Raw genomic sequence first — 15228 nt, forward strand, 5'->3', positions numbered from 1 at the left:
GGCCGTGGGGGACTCACCCTGTACCAGGAAGACACCAGTGGCCGTGGGGGGTTCCCCCAGTCCCGGGAAGACGCCAGTGGCCGTGGGGAACTTCCCCAGTCCCGGGAAGACACCAGTGGCCGTGGGGGACTCACCCAGTCCCGGGAAGACACCCGTGGCCGTGGGGGACTCACCCAGTTCCAGGAAGACACCCGTGGTCGTGGGGGGCTCCCCCAGTCCCGGGAAGACACCAGTGGCTGTGGGGGACTCCCCCAGTCCCGGGAAGACGCCAGTGGCCGTGGGGGACTCCCCCAGTCCCAGGAAGACACCAGTGGCTGTGGGGGACTCACCCTGTACCAGGAAGACACCAGTGGCCGTGGGGGGTTCCCCCAGTCCCGGGAAGACACCAGTGGCCGTGGGGAACTTCCCCAGTCCCGGGAAGACACCCGTGGCCGTGGGGGACTCACCCAGTTCCAGGAAGACACTCGTGGCCGTGGGGGGCTCTCCCAGTCCCGGGAAGACACCAGTGGCCGTGAAGGACTTCCCCAGTCCTGGGAAGACACCAGTGGCCGTGGGGGCCTCCTCCAGCCCCGAGAAGATGTCAGTGGCCGTGGGGGGCTCCCCCAGTCCCAGGAAGACACCAGTGGCCGTGGGGGACTCACCCTGTACCAGGAAGACACCAGTGGCCGTGGGGGGTTCCCCCAGTCCCGGGAAGACACCAGTGGCCGTGGGGAACTTCCCCAGTCCCGGGAAGACACCCGTGGCCGTGGGGGACTCACCCAGTTCCAGGAAGACACCCGTGGCCGTGGGGGGCTCTCCCAGTCCCGGGAAGACACCAGTGGCCGTGAAGGACTTCCCCAGTCCTGGGAAGACACCAGTGGCCGTGGGGGCCTCCTCCAGCCCCGGGAAGATGTCAGTGGCCGTGGGGGGCTCCCCCAGCCCCGGGAAGACACCAGTGGCCGTGGGGGATTTCCCCAGCCCCGGGAAAACACCAGTGGCCGTGGGGGACTCCTCCAGTCCCGGGAAGACACCAGTGGCCATGGGGGACTCACCCAGTTCCAGGAAGACACCAGTGGCCGTGGGGGCCTCCTCCAGCCCCGGGAAGATGTCAGTGGCCGTGGGGGGCTCCCCCAGCCCCGGGAAGACACCAGTGGCCGTGGGGGATTTCCCCAGCCCCGGGAAAACACCAGTGGCTGTGCGGGACTCCTCCAGTCCCGGGAAGACACCAGTGGCCATGGGGGACTCACCCAGTTCCAGGAAGACACCAGTGGCCGTGGGGGGCTCCTCCAGTCCCAGAAAGACACTAGTGGCCGTGGAGGTGTCCTCCAGCCCCGGGAAGATGCCAGTGGCCATGAGGGGCTCCCTCAGTTCCGGGAACGTGCCAACGGCCGTGAGAGGCTCCCCCAGCTCCGGGAAGATGCTGACGGCTGTGGGGGGCTTCCCCAGCTCCTGAGAAGCTTCCAGCAGTGGCTGCAGGCAGAAAATGCTGAGCTGGCTAAAATTGCCGCCACAAGATCAGAGACAGCCAAGGACATGAGGATCCAAGGGACGAGGCTGCAGGTCAGTGTGTCCCAGGAAGGGCCCTTGTTTAATGGTCCCAGCCGGGACTTCCCCAGAGCAGCGAGTGCTCAGGGCCCCTCTGGAGTCCTCCCGACTCTATCCTGTCTGTAATCATGATCTTTTTATTTTTTTTTTTAATTTGGGAGTTCAAAGATATTGGAAGAAATTTTTCAAAATTCTTTCCCTCTTCCTCTCCTTCCTTCCCCCTCTCCCTTCCTTCTCCCTTTCTTCTCTCCTCCCCTCCATTCCCCAACTTGGAAATCTCCCCCCTTTTTAATCATGCCAAGTACCCCCACAGCCTGTGGCTGGAGAGTGCTGACTTAAGTGGGAGGCCCGGCTAAGAGAGCGCAGGGCAGGGCCTGAGGCATTTTTATTTGTTCATTGTTTTGGGAAACCACAGACAACAGTGCTCAGGGCTTCCTCCTGGCCCTGTGCTCAGGAATCACTGCTAGTAGTGCTCAGGAGGACCGTGTCTGGGGCTGGGTTGGGTGTGAGCAAGTACCCTCCCCTCTCTTCTCTCTCTGTCTCTCTCTCTCTCTTACTCTCTCTCTCTCCCTCTCTCTTTTGGGCCCTTTTAAGGTCAGAACAGGAGCCAGCACCCCGAGAATCCCTGCACCCCTGTCTCGTCGTGATGCTTTCCTTCCACTTGATTCTCTCTTTAGCTGTGTCTTCTCTGCTTTTACACTGTCCTGTGACCCCCATCGTGGTGGAGCTTGTGTCTGTCCATTCTGAAACTGATTCCTGAGTCTTGAGAACTCCGCAGTGTCCTGTGCAGGGGGCTGAGCTGTGGTCCCAGCGTCTGCTGCCCCATATCTGGGTGCCTGTGTCTGACAGCTGCTCCAACGGCTCACAGGAGAGTGTCTCACCCAGTGGGGTGTCAGTCATTCCCCTCCCCCCCCCCCCCCGTCACCCCTTTCCAGAGAGCGCGAGACTTCTGCCGGCCAGGGGGCTGTGGGCCTGGAGTGAGCAAGTCCCCTTGAGCCTAAGTTTCTGGTCTCACCCCCCGGAGTCTTGCCGAAGGACAGTGGTCACCGGGCTCCTCGGGGCCAAACTTGGAGGTAGCCTCTGTGCCCTGCACCCCAGAAGCTTCCCAGAGCATTGATCTTTCCACAGCAGCACCCCCAGAAGGCCTGTGGGTGAAGCCTGGGCTCCCAGTTCTGTCCTGCCCTTGGCTGGGTCCGAGAGGGCTCCCCAGTCAGCTGATTCTGGAAGCCTTTCTGAGATCTTGGTGGTTTTTTGAAATACATTAAAATATTTCAACTTTTTTTCTTTTTTGCCTTTTGGGTCATACTCGGCAATGCTCAGGGGTTACTCCTGGCTCTGCACTCAGGAATTACTCCTGGTGGTGCTTGGGGGACCATATGGGATGCTGGGACGCAAAACCTGGTCATCAAATGCCTTACCCACTGTACTATTGCTCCAGCCTCCATTTAATATTAAAAATTTTTTTTTCTTTTCTTACACATTCTCATGGAATTAGCAAGAATTTTTTTAATTATTAATTTTTTTTTGAGGGGAGGCATTTGGTCACACCTGGCTGTGCTCAGGGCTGACTTCTGGCTCAGAGCCCAGGGATCACACCGGGTGGTGTTTCAGAGACCATATGTGGTGCTGGGGATTTGAACCTGGGTTGGCCATGTGCAAAGCAAGTGCCCCACCCACTGTGCTATCTACCCAGCTTTTTAAGTGTTATTTTTAAGTTTTATTTGGCACTGTAACTTATAATACGTTGGTGCTGGTTTCATGCATACATCATTCCACCCTCCTCCAGAGTACTCACTTTCCCCCACCAAGGTCCCAAAGGCCCCTTCTTTTCCACCCATGATCCACGTTCAGTTCTGTGGACCAGTTCTTGAGTTCTGTTGCTTTGGCCATGTGCTCCTCCCATGCTGGTACCTTTATTTATGTGGTTTATATTTTTTCTTGGGGTTGTACATCCAGTGGTGCTCAGGGCTTACACCCGGCTTGCACTCAGGGATAACTCCTGGCAGAGCTTAGGAACCATAGGGTGTGCTGGGCATCAAACCCGGGTTGACTGCATGCAAGACAAATGCCTCCCCACTGTACTATCTCTGTAGCCCTGTACTGTGTTTAAGTCCCGCCTATGGGAAGATCATCCTGTGCCTCTCCCTTTCCTTCTGACTGGCTTCATTCAGCACACCCTCTAGTTCCCTCCATGACATGGCAAATGCCTGGTTTTGTCCTTTTTTAGAGCTGTATAGTATTCCATCATGTCTGTAGACCACAGTTTCTGTATCCACTCATCCATGGTTGGACCTGTGCGTTGCTTCTGCTCTTGGTTAAACATTGCAATGAACTGGAGATCCGTTAGAGTAAATGCTTTTGTGTTTTGAGGGGAGAGACGCCAACAAGTGGCGTAGCTGGGCAGTATGGGAGTTCGAACCCCTGTTCAATGTAGCTTTCCAGAGAAGGAGACACATTCTCAGCGTGTTGTCCTGGGGAGAAGCTTGGCCCTGGGATGCCCTTCCCGCCCCCTCTTTGCTCAGATTCTCCCTTCCCAGCCCCTGCACTGACTCCAGCACTCTGTGCATGCTTCGAGTACCAGCAACTTGGCCTCATCAAACAGCTGGGGGCAAGGGCAGAGCCAGGGGTGCCAAGCAGTGACCCCCACATGCCCACACCCCATCCCCTCTCGAGGCCTGACTCTGAATGGGGGCGGGGGCACAGCAGTGTGTTCTTATCCCTGTGTGTCCTGCTTAAAAAGTGCCCCCATGGGGCCGGAGTGATAGTACAGTGGGTAGGGCATTTGCCTTGCACGTGGCCGACCGGGGTTCGGTCCCTGGCATCCCATATGGTCCCCCAAGCACCGCCAGGAGTAATTCCTGAGTGCAGAACCAGGAGTAACCTCTGAGCACCGCTGGATGTGACCCAAAAAAGCAAAGCCCGGCAAGCTACCAAGAGTATTCGATATGCCAGACACAGTAACAACAAAGTCTCCAAATGGAGATGTTACTGGGCCCACTCGAGCAAAAAATAAATAAATAAATTTTTAAAAAGTGCCCCCACGGGGATGGAGTGATAGTACAGCGGGTAGGGCATTTGCCTTGCATGTGGCTGACCCAGGTTTGGTCCCCGTGTCCTGTATGGTCCCCTGAGCATCACCAGGAGTGATTTCCTGAGTGCCGAGCCAGGAGTAACCTCCGAGCATCACCGGGTGTGACCCAAAAAGAAAAAGTGCCCCCAGGAGGCTTTCCCTGCAGCTGGAGGCTGGCAGCACCTTGGTGGACAGCTCAGAGCCCTTGGCAAGCCGGAAGTGACCCCGGGGAGGGCCGCAGTGTGGCTGCTGGCACATTCCAGAAAACCCTGGCCTTGCCTTGGCCTGAACGTGCTCAGCTGAGTTGGGGGCCCTGGGGCGCGCGGGAAGGGCTCACCGCCTGCGTTTGTCGGCAGGAGTTGGAGACGCGGATGCTGGAAGGCCAGCAGCTCTTTGAGAACCTCCTTCGCCTGGGGCCCGAGGGCTGCTCCCGGGAGGAGCTGGAGGACCTGCGCTACCAGTGGATGCTGTACAAGTCCAAGCTGGAGGACGCCGGCCACCTGCTGGTGGGTACTGCGCCCAGGGTGGGCGCCAGGGGACGGCAGGTCCACACCCACAGTGCCCCAGGCTGGCCGCCACAGACCAAGCTGTGGTGACCTCTCTGGAGGCGGGACTAGCCTGGGATGTCCCCTGCCACCCTGGGGGATGAACCCGAGAAACAACAACTTTGGGTGCAGCTGAGCTGAGGCCTCGGTGTGGGGGTCCCCGTTGAGCCCTGCGGTGTCTTTGCCCCCAGAGGGCTGCTGGGAAGTCTCAGCCGCCCCCCCACTAGGTTCCTGGGGCGGGGGGGGGAGGACATCAGGCACCGATCTGCCGGGTGTGATGGAGGGAAGAGCAGGATGGGGGGCTACTTGCTGTGCTCCAGCCTGCATCTCTGTGCCCCCTCGGCCTGTGTCCCACCTCATGGAAGGACAGTAACATCTGATGAGGGGCGCAGGGGCCAGGACGGGTCTTCGAGGCTGGAGCTTGTTCCTGGCCCTGAGCTTTGTTTGTTTATTTGGGGGCCACACCTGATGGTGCTCAGGGCTTACTCCTGACCCTGAGCTCAGGGACCCCTCCCGATGGGTAGGTAGGTCGGCCGGCCGTGTGTCGGGCCAGCACCCCAAGCTCTGCCAATTCTCAGAGAACCAAGCTGTCAGGCCCACACTGCAAGGCCGAGTGTCACCGGCAGCTGGGCTCTGGACCCCCTGAGCACTGCAGAGGGAGTAGCAGGGGCACCCCAAAATGAATTAATAGGCACCGTCTCCACAAAGGCTGTTTTCCAGCCCCCTGAAGGTGCTGATTTCCTGGGACCTGAGGGGACACTGAGGCACAGAAGGGGCGTGATCCCCAAGGAACCCCCCCTCCAAGGCTAGGCCCCCCCTCCCCATGACCCCAGTCCCAACCCTGAAGCTTGGGTATAGCCTTCTTGCTTGGCCTTCATCGGCCACTAGGTGTCAGCTCGGCCCCAGCCAGGGGGACAGTCCCTCAGCCCAGCCACCTTCCAGGACGGGGCCCACCTGGCCTGCCCAGCAGGGACGCTCATTAAAACGGTACCTGCTGGCTGGACCTGTGGCACGCGCACAGAGCAGAGGGGAAAGATCCCTCAGCACATGAATATTCCATTACGGCTCTGCGGGGACCGGCCCCCTCGCCTCACGGCCCCCCTTTTCCTCTCCTTCCCTAAAATAACAGACGCAGACTCCTCCAGGGCAGCCGTCCGGATTCCAGGAGACGCAGAAGGTATGTGTGTGCTGTCTGCTCGCCAGCTCGGGTGGGCGTCGGAGGGTTGCTGGGCAGGACGCCTTGGGCTTTCTGGAAGGTTTCGGGACGTCTAGGAACATTGGTGGGATCAGCCGGGGAGTCCAGAGTGCGTGGAGGCGACAGGAGAGGCCGGGGCCTCGGGTCCTACACAAGGTCCTGTTGGTATAGTGGGTCCCAGGCTGCCCCAGGCAGACCCAGGGCAGGGCGTGGTTCTGGGGTTCAGTGGGGAGGAAGAGGCAGGTGGTGGGGTACAGACGTCTGCACCAGAGCCCAAGCACAAGCTCCCAGAGGGAAGAGACCAACAGTTGCCAGCTCTAGCAGGCTCCCAGCACCAAAGGACCCCCAGCTCTAAAGGACCCCCAGCTCTAAAGAACCCCCAGCACTAAAGGACCCCCAGCTCTAAAAGACCCCCGGCTCTAAAGGTCCCCAGCTCTAAAGAACCCCCAGCATTAAAGGACCCCCAGCACTAGAGGTCCCCCAGCACTAGAGGACCCCCAGCTCCAAAGGACCCCCAGCTCTAAAAGACCCCCAGCACTAAAGGTTCCCCAGTACTAAAGGGCCCCCGGCACTAACGGAACCCCAGCACTAAAGGACCCCCGGCTCTGAAGGACCCCCAGTACTAAAGGACTCCCAGCACTAAAGGTCCCCCGACACTAAAGGACCCCCGGCACTAAAGGACCCCCAGCCCTAAAGGACCCCCAGCTGTAAAGGACCTCCAGCACTAAAGGTCCCCCAGCTCTAAAGGACCCCCAGCTCTAAAGGACTCCCAGCACTAAAGTGCCCCTGCATTGACAGTAGCCCCATTTAATAGTAACCAGCACTAAGTCGCCAGCACTGACAGCACTCTGACCTCTGCCTTCAGCCCCCGGAAGCTGGGAAAGGAGCCTTAGAATGACTCACATGGCCGAATCCGGCCCTGTGGGGTCTCACACAGAGTCCAGCCTCTGTGGGGCCTGGGAATGGCTCACACAGCAGGGTCGGGCCCCTGTGGGGTCTCTGTCCTCTGACTAAAGGACTTCTTCCCCGGGTGCATTGGGTGCTGGTGTGTCGCATCTCCTGGGCTAGGAGGGTGCTCATAGGAAGCTCTGGCCTGGCCAGCTCCTCTGCCTGTTGGGACGTGGCCTCCCCGCCTGTGCCCTGGCGCTGCCGTGTGGTTCTTCCAGCCTGGGCATTGCCACATGTGCAGGTCCCACGGGTGCTCAGTGCCCTGTCCTTCCCCCGAGGATCAACCTTGGGGTTCCTGGGGGAACGTGGGGTCCAGGACCAAGTGTCCACTTGCCTCGAGCCCCCATGCCCCAAGCCCCGCCCTGGTTGGGGCTCAGGGAATATCTCAGAGATGGAGGAAGCCTGGACAGTGGACACTGGCCACTGCGCACGTCCCATTTTCTGCAGCCACTGGGACAGGCTCGGGGTCTGGGTAGCCTGGAAGGGGTCTGTGAAGGGTGTTCAAAGCCCTGGGTCTACCCTTCATCCATCTCTCTGTCAATCCATCCATGCATCCATCTGGGTATCCATCCATTTGTCCATCCATCTACTCATCCATTTTCTGTCCATCCACCTATTCATTTGTCCATCCACACTTCCATTCACCCAACCTTCTGTCCACCCATCTCTCCATCTATTCACTCACCTACCTGTCCACCCACAAATGTCTTCTCTTGTCTCTCCAGCACTGTTTGGGGCAGGTGTGTTTATCAGGGAGCAGAACCATATCCGGCTGGTTCTACAGCCCAATTGTGGGAGTGAGGGGGTCACATATGTGGGGGTGTTGCTCAGCACTGCATGGAGTCTCTAGCTCTGAGGGTGCTGGGGCAGCCTCAGCGTGGGGTCTTCATTAGCTTCTGGGGGGTCCCTGGTGTCTGAGGCCCATATGAGCACCTTTCCCCGGCCTGCACAGAGCAGGACAGCATCCCTGGCTAAAGAAATCAGCTTGTGGGGCTCCTCTAGGAAGACCCAGGATCTGGGTGCTGGCTGGTGTGGAAGGCCCCTGACCACCAGCCCCAGGAACCGGCACCAGACCTGTTTGTCCAAAGCGCAGATCAGACCCAGGGCTCAGCCCAACCGCCTGGGTTCAGGGTTCATCCAAGCCGGGGGTGGTCTAGCACCTGCCTTTCTAGCAAGATTCCCAGGGCTGCTAAGGCTGTGGGCGGGGGCCACACCTTGAGAACCACCGCTGTTGTCACTGGGATTTGAACCCCGGTCCCCCACTGGTGTGTACAGGGCCCCAGGGCGAGTCGCAAGGCCAGGTTTGTATCAGTGCATAGTACTTTCACCCCTGCCCTGCCACGGACGACCCGGAGACTCGACCCTGCTGTTGCTTTTGAGAGCAAAGGGGATGCAGCTGGGGGCCGAGTGTGCTCGGTGTCCCGGTAGTTGCAGAGGATGGGACGTGCGCATGCGCACAGGACGGAGCGCCTACAGGTGTTTGCCCTGGACAGGACGTGCGCATGCGCATAGGTAGAAGCACCGGCAGGTGTTTGCCTGGGATGGGACATGCGCTCCTGTGTAGCCATAAGCACTCACCTGTGTTTGCGCTGGCTCAGATGTGCGCATGCACAAAAACATAAGCGCCCACTTGGTTGTTTGCACAGCGCCCGCGGGCCTCCCGGGTCGAGCGTAGGTGCTTGTCTGCAGAGGCCGTAATCTTGCCAATTTAAGTACATTCCGTATATTATTTTCAGTCCGGAGCTGAAAGGGCTGGAGAGGGGGCGTGCGGGCCACTCACCCTCGCTAATTGCTAACGAGCAGTGGGTACTGCAGGCTTTCTGCTCCCTGGGCAGCCAGCCATTGAGAACTCCAGCTATGTTCTTGCTTCATCCCACGCGTTTGCATACACGGAATAATCCAGATTCAGTCTGCAGCTGCCTACACGGGCCTGTGCGGAACCGTCGGTTCTGCCAGCCTGCGGGGCGCAGACTCGGGACCTGTAACTGCTCTTCCTGTCGCGATGGCCTCGGAACTCAGGGACACGCCTTACACGGAGTTCTAGCAGGAGGATGGCTTCGCTGGGCCGCCATCCTGCAGGGGCGCCCAGGGCAGTGCCAAGGTCCCCCGGGCACCGGCTGGTGTGGCTGGTCAGACTGTCAGCCCAGGTGGCAGAGAGAACGGAGAATGCCTTTCCTTTCACTGATAACCAGGGACTCTAGTGTAGGGCCTGGGGGAGGGGGGTCGCAGGTCATCTCCCTGGGGCCTGAGGGTTTCACTGCAACCTCATTCCCCCCACAGCAGCATGGTCTGGCAGTACCTACCAGATCCTGATGCCCAGCCTGGGGACCTCGAAGGGTGTTTCCCCTGGAAGGGCCAGACTGTCCTTGCTTCTTCTATAAGGGATGTGTGTGTGTGTGTGTGTGTGTTGGTGGGAGGGGGGGGGTGTATTCTTCCTGTCTCCTGAGTGGGTCGAGTAGCCCCTTGGGGGGGTGGGGGGCTCTGAGTCCACATGTGATTTGCTTGGCTGTGGGTGCCGAGGGAGGCAGGGGGACCCTCCCCTTAGTCCATGTGGGACCCACCAAATGCAGGCGGAGAAGGGTGGGAGCCCCCTAAGTCCATATGGGACCCACCCGGGTGTAGGGCCACAGGGAGCTCCCTAAGTCCATGCAGGGGGGGGTAGCGGGAAGTGGCCTTGATGTGCCTTCCATGCTGCTGCCACCTCAGCCCTTTCTCCTGGGGCCACTGCTGAAATCGATGCAGCCAGGAGTGACTGCTGTGAGGGTTCAATGGGTGTTTCCCAAGATCAGCATGTAAGGGCCATGCTGTGTGGAAGCATTAGAGGCTGAAGCTGTCGGTCTGTGGGAGATGGTGGGGGCACAAGATTAGATGAGGTATGAGAGGTCATGCAGGGCCCTGGCCAGAACCTCCCTCAACCCCTGGCCCCCTACGATTACCATTATCCTTACCATCAACACCACCATCTCTACCATCAACACCACCATCTGGGGGCTGGAATGATAGTAGAGCAGGGAGGGCGTTTGCCTTGCACGCGGGTGACCCGAGTTCGATTCCCAGCATCCCATATGGTCCCCCGAGCACTGCCAGGAGTAACTTCTGAGTGCAGAGCCAGGAGTAACCCCTGTGCATCACCAGTTGTGACCCAAAAAGCAAAAAAAATCAAAAAAACACCATCTGTACCATCTGTACCATCTACGCCACCATCACTCGCATTACCCCCACATCCTCACCAGCAGTGCGGGCCATTACCTATACCGCCACCACCACCATTGCCATCACCCCCATTACCCTTATCATCATCACTCTCTCCATGGTAATCTCTGACAGGGGCTCCGCTATCTCTCCATCACCACCTCCCCCAATGCCCTCTTGGTCTTCATCACCGACACAATCTTGTGCCCACTCCCCGTCCCCACCATCTTTCTGTGTGCAGGATGCTGTGCATCCCGGAAGCCTTGTCTACATGCAGGCAGTTCCTGCGGGCCCCATGTTACCGTGTCTGCAAGCCCTGGCCCTGCCATTACCTCTCCTCACCAGCACAGTCCCCATCAGTATCCTTGCCACCATCACCTCCACCAGCCCTTTGTCTTCACCTTCACTGCCATCACCATTGCCGAAGGCGCCCCCTGTCACTATCTCTGTCACTGTCCTCCCGTTGTTCATCGATTTGCTCGAGCGGGCCCAGTAACGTCTCCATTGTAAGACTTTGTTGTTGCTGTGTTTGGCATATTCAATACGACACGGGTAGCTTGCCAGGCTTTGCCACACGGGCGAGATACTCTTAGTAGGTTGCCGGGCTCTCTGAGAGGGGTGGAGGAATCAAACCCGGGTCAGCCCGGTCAGCCGTGTGTAAGGCAAATGCCCTACCCGCTTGTGCTATCACTTCAGCCCCCTATACTCCGTATATCCTCATCATTCCCTTCATCCTCATCACCATCCTTGCCAACCTCAGCGCTGTCATGGCTACCCCCACGCCCATCCCCATCACCATCATTGTCACTTGAGAGTAGCATCAGGGGCTCTGGAGGAGGCCCTCCGAGTGCACTGCACACTGAGGGGTACCGCAGATCAGGCCTCCCGGCTCCCATGCAGTGTCCTGTGACCCTTGAGTCCACACCATGCCCTGTCCCGTCTCAAACCCTGTTCATGCTGCACCCCAGCTCCCATGCAGTGTCCTGTGACCCTTAAGTCCACACCATGCCCTGTCCCGTCTCACACCCTGTTCATGCTGCACCCCCTTTCTCTAAGCAATCACCTCTGTCCCTGCATTGATTGCAGCCACAGCCCAGCTGGACCCTCAAGACAGTGGGGCAGTCCAGCCCACTACAGCCAAGCCCATTAGGCCTTTGGGCTTGGGAGGCTGACCTTCCGTTGAGCTTCACCAGGCTGTGAGGAGGAGGGAAAGCGTGAAGCCGGGAGCACGTGGGCGCGGGCCCGGGGGTGGGTGCAGGTGCTCGCTGGGGAACCTGAGTCCCTGCAAGAGGCCACGGATGCCCAGCGTGGTGGCAGCAGCGTCCAGTACCTCCTATATGCCAGGACCCCACACTGACTCCACACCAAGGGCGGGTTACCAGAAAACGTCACCAGCACCCGGAAACTACACGTTCCTCCCCCCGCACACACCCCTCACAACGATGCAGAAATCCGACCTAGAGCATCACCCGTTCCAGGCGGGGCGCGCTGCCCGGGGATCCCCAGTGCGCGCGTGCGCTCACCCCGCTATTTCGTCCTGCAGGCGCGGCGGCCGCGAGGCGTCGGCTCCTTCTCGCAGCGCGTGTGGTGCACAGCGTTGCCCCTGCAGCTGCTCCTGCTGTTCTTCCTGCTGCTGCTGCTGCTGCTGCCGGCCGGGGACGAGCGTCGCAGCTGCGCGCGGGCCAACAACTTTGCGCGCTCCTTCCGGCTCATGCTCCGCTACAGCGGACCCCCGCCCACCTAGAGCCCGTGCCCGCATCGCCTGCCCGCCCGCCTGCCCCGACGCCCGCCACAGACCCGCGGCCCGTCCTCTCGCCCACCGATGCTGCCCGCGCGGACCGCGTGCGCCGACGGATGCGCACGGATGCCGGATGCGGATGGATGCGCCGCGTGCACGCGGATGCTGGATGCGGAGCGGCCGCCGCATCCTCTCTGGAACTGGGGGCTCTGCCGCCTCCTGCCACCTCGCCAACCCTCAGGGTTCCTCGCACTTTTGCCTTGGTCTGTGGTCAGCAGGGCAGCAGGGAGAGTCGCGTCCCTTCTGTAACCACCTCTTGGCCCAGACCCCACCACCACCATCCACGCTCCGACCTGTGCCGGAGAGAAGACCTCCAGGGCGCCCGTTTCACTTTGGGCAGGCTCAGACCAGCGAGCAGGCTCGGGGCTGGGATTATGGGCACCCCCCTCCCCCGCACGCCGCTCGGCTCTGACGGGACAGGTCAGTAAGGACCATCTCTGGTCACCCCCAGGCCTCGGGACTGTACCATCCCCTCTGTGTGCCCTGACGGAGAGGCAACCGCTCTCCAAAATGCCCCTCAACCACCCATGCCAATGGGAGGACATTCCCGGTGCATGGCTTTTGGGTTCATAGCTGGGCTGGGGGCACCGGCCATGTTGGGTCAGGGTCTGTGGACAAAGCTTCTTCTGCCCCTCCTCCCCTCAGAGGGACTGTGGAAAGAGGCGGGTCCTCTGAAATGTCCCCCACAAGTCCCGAGGGGCCACAGATGTCTCCCTGCACACCAGGACCTCTGCTGCAGGCTGGATTCCCACAGGGAGGGGCCAGGTAACTCTGCCCCCATCCCTGGGAAGTCGGGGGTGCTCCCGGGGTTGGCACCAGGATCCTGTCCTGCCGATACGGAGGCCACATTTTTTTTTTTAAAGAAAAGGTTCCGCTACAAGTGGACCCACAAGGCCTTCTATTGGCCACTGGAGTCATTATTACAGCAGAAAGGAAGGCCCGGTCCCCACCTGGCTGGCCCTCCACCATCCCAGGGCATCCCAGGGCCCTCCACCCTACCTGGAGTCAGGGAGCCTTCTGGGGCAGGTCTGCAGAAGGACGAACCCAGACCCCAGACCTGCTGGTCGCTGTCCAGGCATATGGGGCCCCTGGCCTAGCCGGGGTGGCCATGCCTGAGCTCCGCTGGCCTGGAGGGGTGGAGATGGGGCCTTTGCCACACTCCCACTTCACAGGAGAAAAGACTGAGGCTCAGAGAGGGGAGGTGACTCCCCCAGGGCTACCCGAAGCCCTCCCACTTAGCGCTGCCCCGCCCAGATCTGGAACTTCAGCCCTTCCTTGGGAAAAGCAGCCCGGGGGAGGGGGGGGTCCCTCGGGGAGGGAGAAACCCCACTGGAGGTGGGGCGTGGGAGCGTCTATCTTTCTGTGTTTGTTTTTTTTTTTTCAAAAACAATATTGCTGCCATATAATTTGCTTTTTTGCATAACATTTTTTAAAAAAAAGAAAATTGATATTTTCATTACTTTCGTATAAATACAGTTGTAATATATAATGGCCCTCTAGGCTCCAAGTGTGATCATTCTGCGTCCCGGGGAGCTGGCAAGGACTGTGACCATGACTCTGGGTTTGAACAGTTGCCACGGGTGCAGAGCGCCACGAGGGCTGTGCCACAGTGGCTACTCTCAGATGTTGGGTTCTGTCTCCAGAGCGTCGCCTCAGCTCTGCGTCTGAGTGTGCATGCATGTATGCGGGCATGCGTGCCTGCGGGCATCCTGTGTACTCACATGTGTACGTGCTTGAACGTGTATTTGCGCACGTGCGTATGTGCCGGAGAGTGTTTGCACACGTGCTTTGCATATGTGCTTGTGTGCGTGCATGTGTATGTGCACGTGATGTGTGTGTGCACATGTGCGTACAAGCCTGACACACACATACACACACACACACACACACACACAAAGGTGGGGATAGGCCGCAGAGCGACTGGAGGTGGAGGAAGCAGATGGAGTGCAGGATGACTGATGTGAGAGGGGTAAGTGGGGGTCCCCGCCTGGCTGGCCCCCGTCTCCCCTGTCTCTCTCAGAATTGCAGATCCAGATGTGGATGGAGATGAGAGTGGGTCCTTGCCTGACTGAGGAGAGGAGGCGGATGCCATGGTGTCCCGAGCTGTGCAGGGGGGCGGGCCCCATTCCTTTCTGTCTGGGAATTCCTATCCGGGAAGTTTCCCCGCTGGCCAGTTTCTGGGTGGGTGGTGTATTTGGGCCCTTGGGTGGGGGCACGCCAGGGCTCTGGAAGGCAAGGCCCTGCCTGCTCTGGGAATCTGGAGGTGCCACCGGTTTCCTTTGCAGTCTCATCGGGAGTCTTCAGCGGGGCACATGGCCTGGCATGTAGCTTCTTGTGCCTGGTGTGGCCGCTCACTCCCCTTTCATCCTACCTTGGATCTATGAACCCCCTTTCAAGCGGGTTACTGTAGGGGGAACCCAGGAGCTGAGGGCCCCACGCCCCCCACACACCCAGATCCTGCACAGTGTTCCAGCTTTTATTCCACCCAAGCCAAGATCACAGACACAAACACTCCCCGGGCCCCCCAAAGAGCTGGCGTGCTGACCTGGGACTGACCCTCTGCTCACTGCCCCCGGGGTCCCATGCAAGCAGTGTGAGCTGGGGCTGCCATGGAGCCCAACAGTATGCATGTATGTGTGTGTGTGCATGTATGCCTGCATGTGTGTGAGTGCATGTATGTGTGTGTATTAGTGTATATGCATGTAAGCACGTGAATGTGTGTGAGTGTGAGCATGTGAGTATATATGCATGTGTTGTATTAGTGTGTGTAAGTATATATAACTACACGCATGAATGTGAGCATGAGTGTATGTGTGCATGTATTGTATTTGTGTATATATGTAAGCATGTGAATATGTGTGAGCAAGTCTGTATGTGTGTAAATGTATATACGCATGTGAGCATGTGAGTGTATGCGTTTGTCGTCTTAGTGTGTGTATATGTGTATAAGGACATG

General features: G+C 59.1%; 1 protein-coding gene across 1 annotated transcript in view; it reads left to right on the top strand.

The window, feature by feature from the left end:
- The window catches only part of SYNE3 (spectrin repeat containing nuclear envelope family member 3), a 73081-nt gene extending 60851 nt beyond the window's left edge, over window positions 1-12230 (top strand). Inside the window, exons 15-18 of the mRNA XM_056133778.1 lie at window positions 1387-1539; window positions 4951-5100; window positions 6269-6316; window positions 12018-12230. Coding sequence (XP_055989753.1) covers window positions 1387-1539; window positions 4951-5100; window positions 6269-6316; window positions 12018-12218 — 552 coding nt within the window. The 3' untranslated portion in view covers window positions 12219-12230. The remainder of the gene's footprint in view (window positions 1-1386; window positions 1540-4950; window positions 5101-6268; window positions 6317-12017) is intronic.
- The last annotated feature ends 2998 nt before the right edge of the window (window positions 12231-15228 follow it).

Source organism: Sorex fumeus, unplaced genomic scaffold (assembly GCF_029834395.1).
Source record: "Sorex fumeus unplaced genomic scaffold, SorFum_2.1 ptg000098l, whole genome shotgun sequence".
In the NCBI taxonomy this organism is placed as follows: Eukaryota; Metazoa; Chordata; class Mammalia; order Eulipotyphla; family Soricidae; genus Sorex; species Sorex fumeus.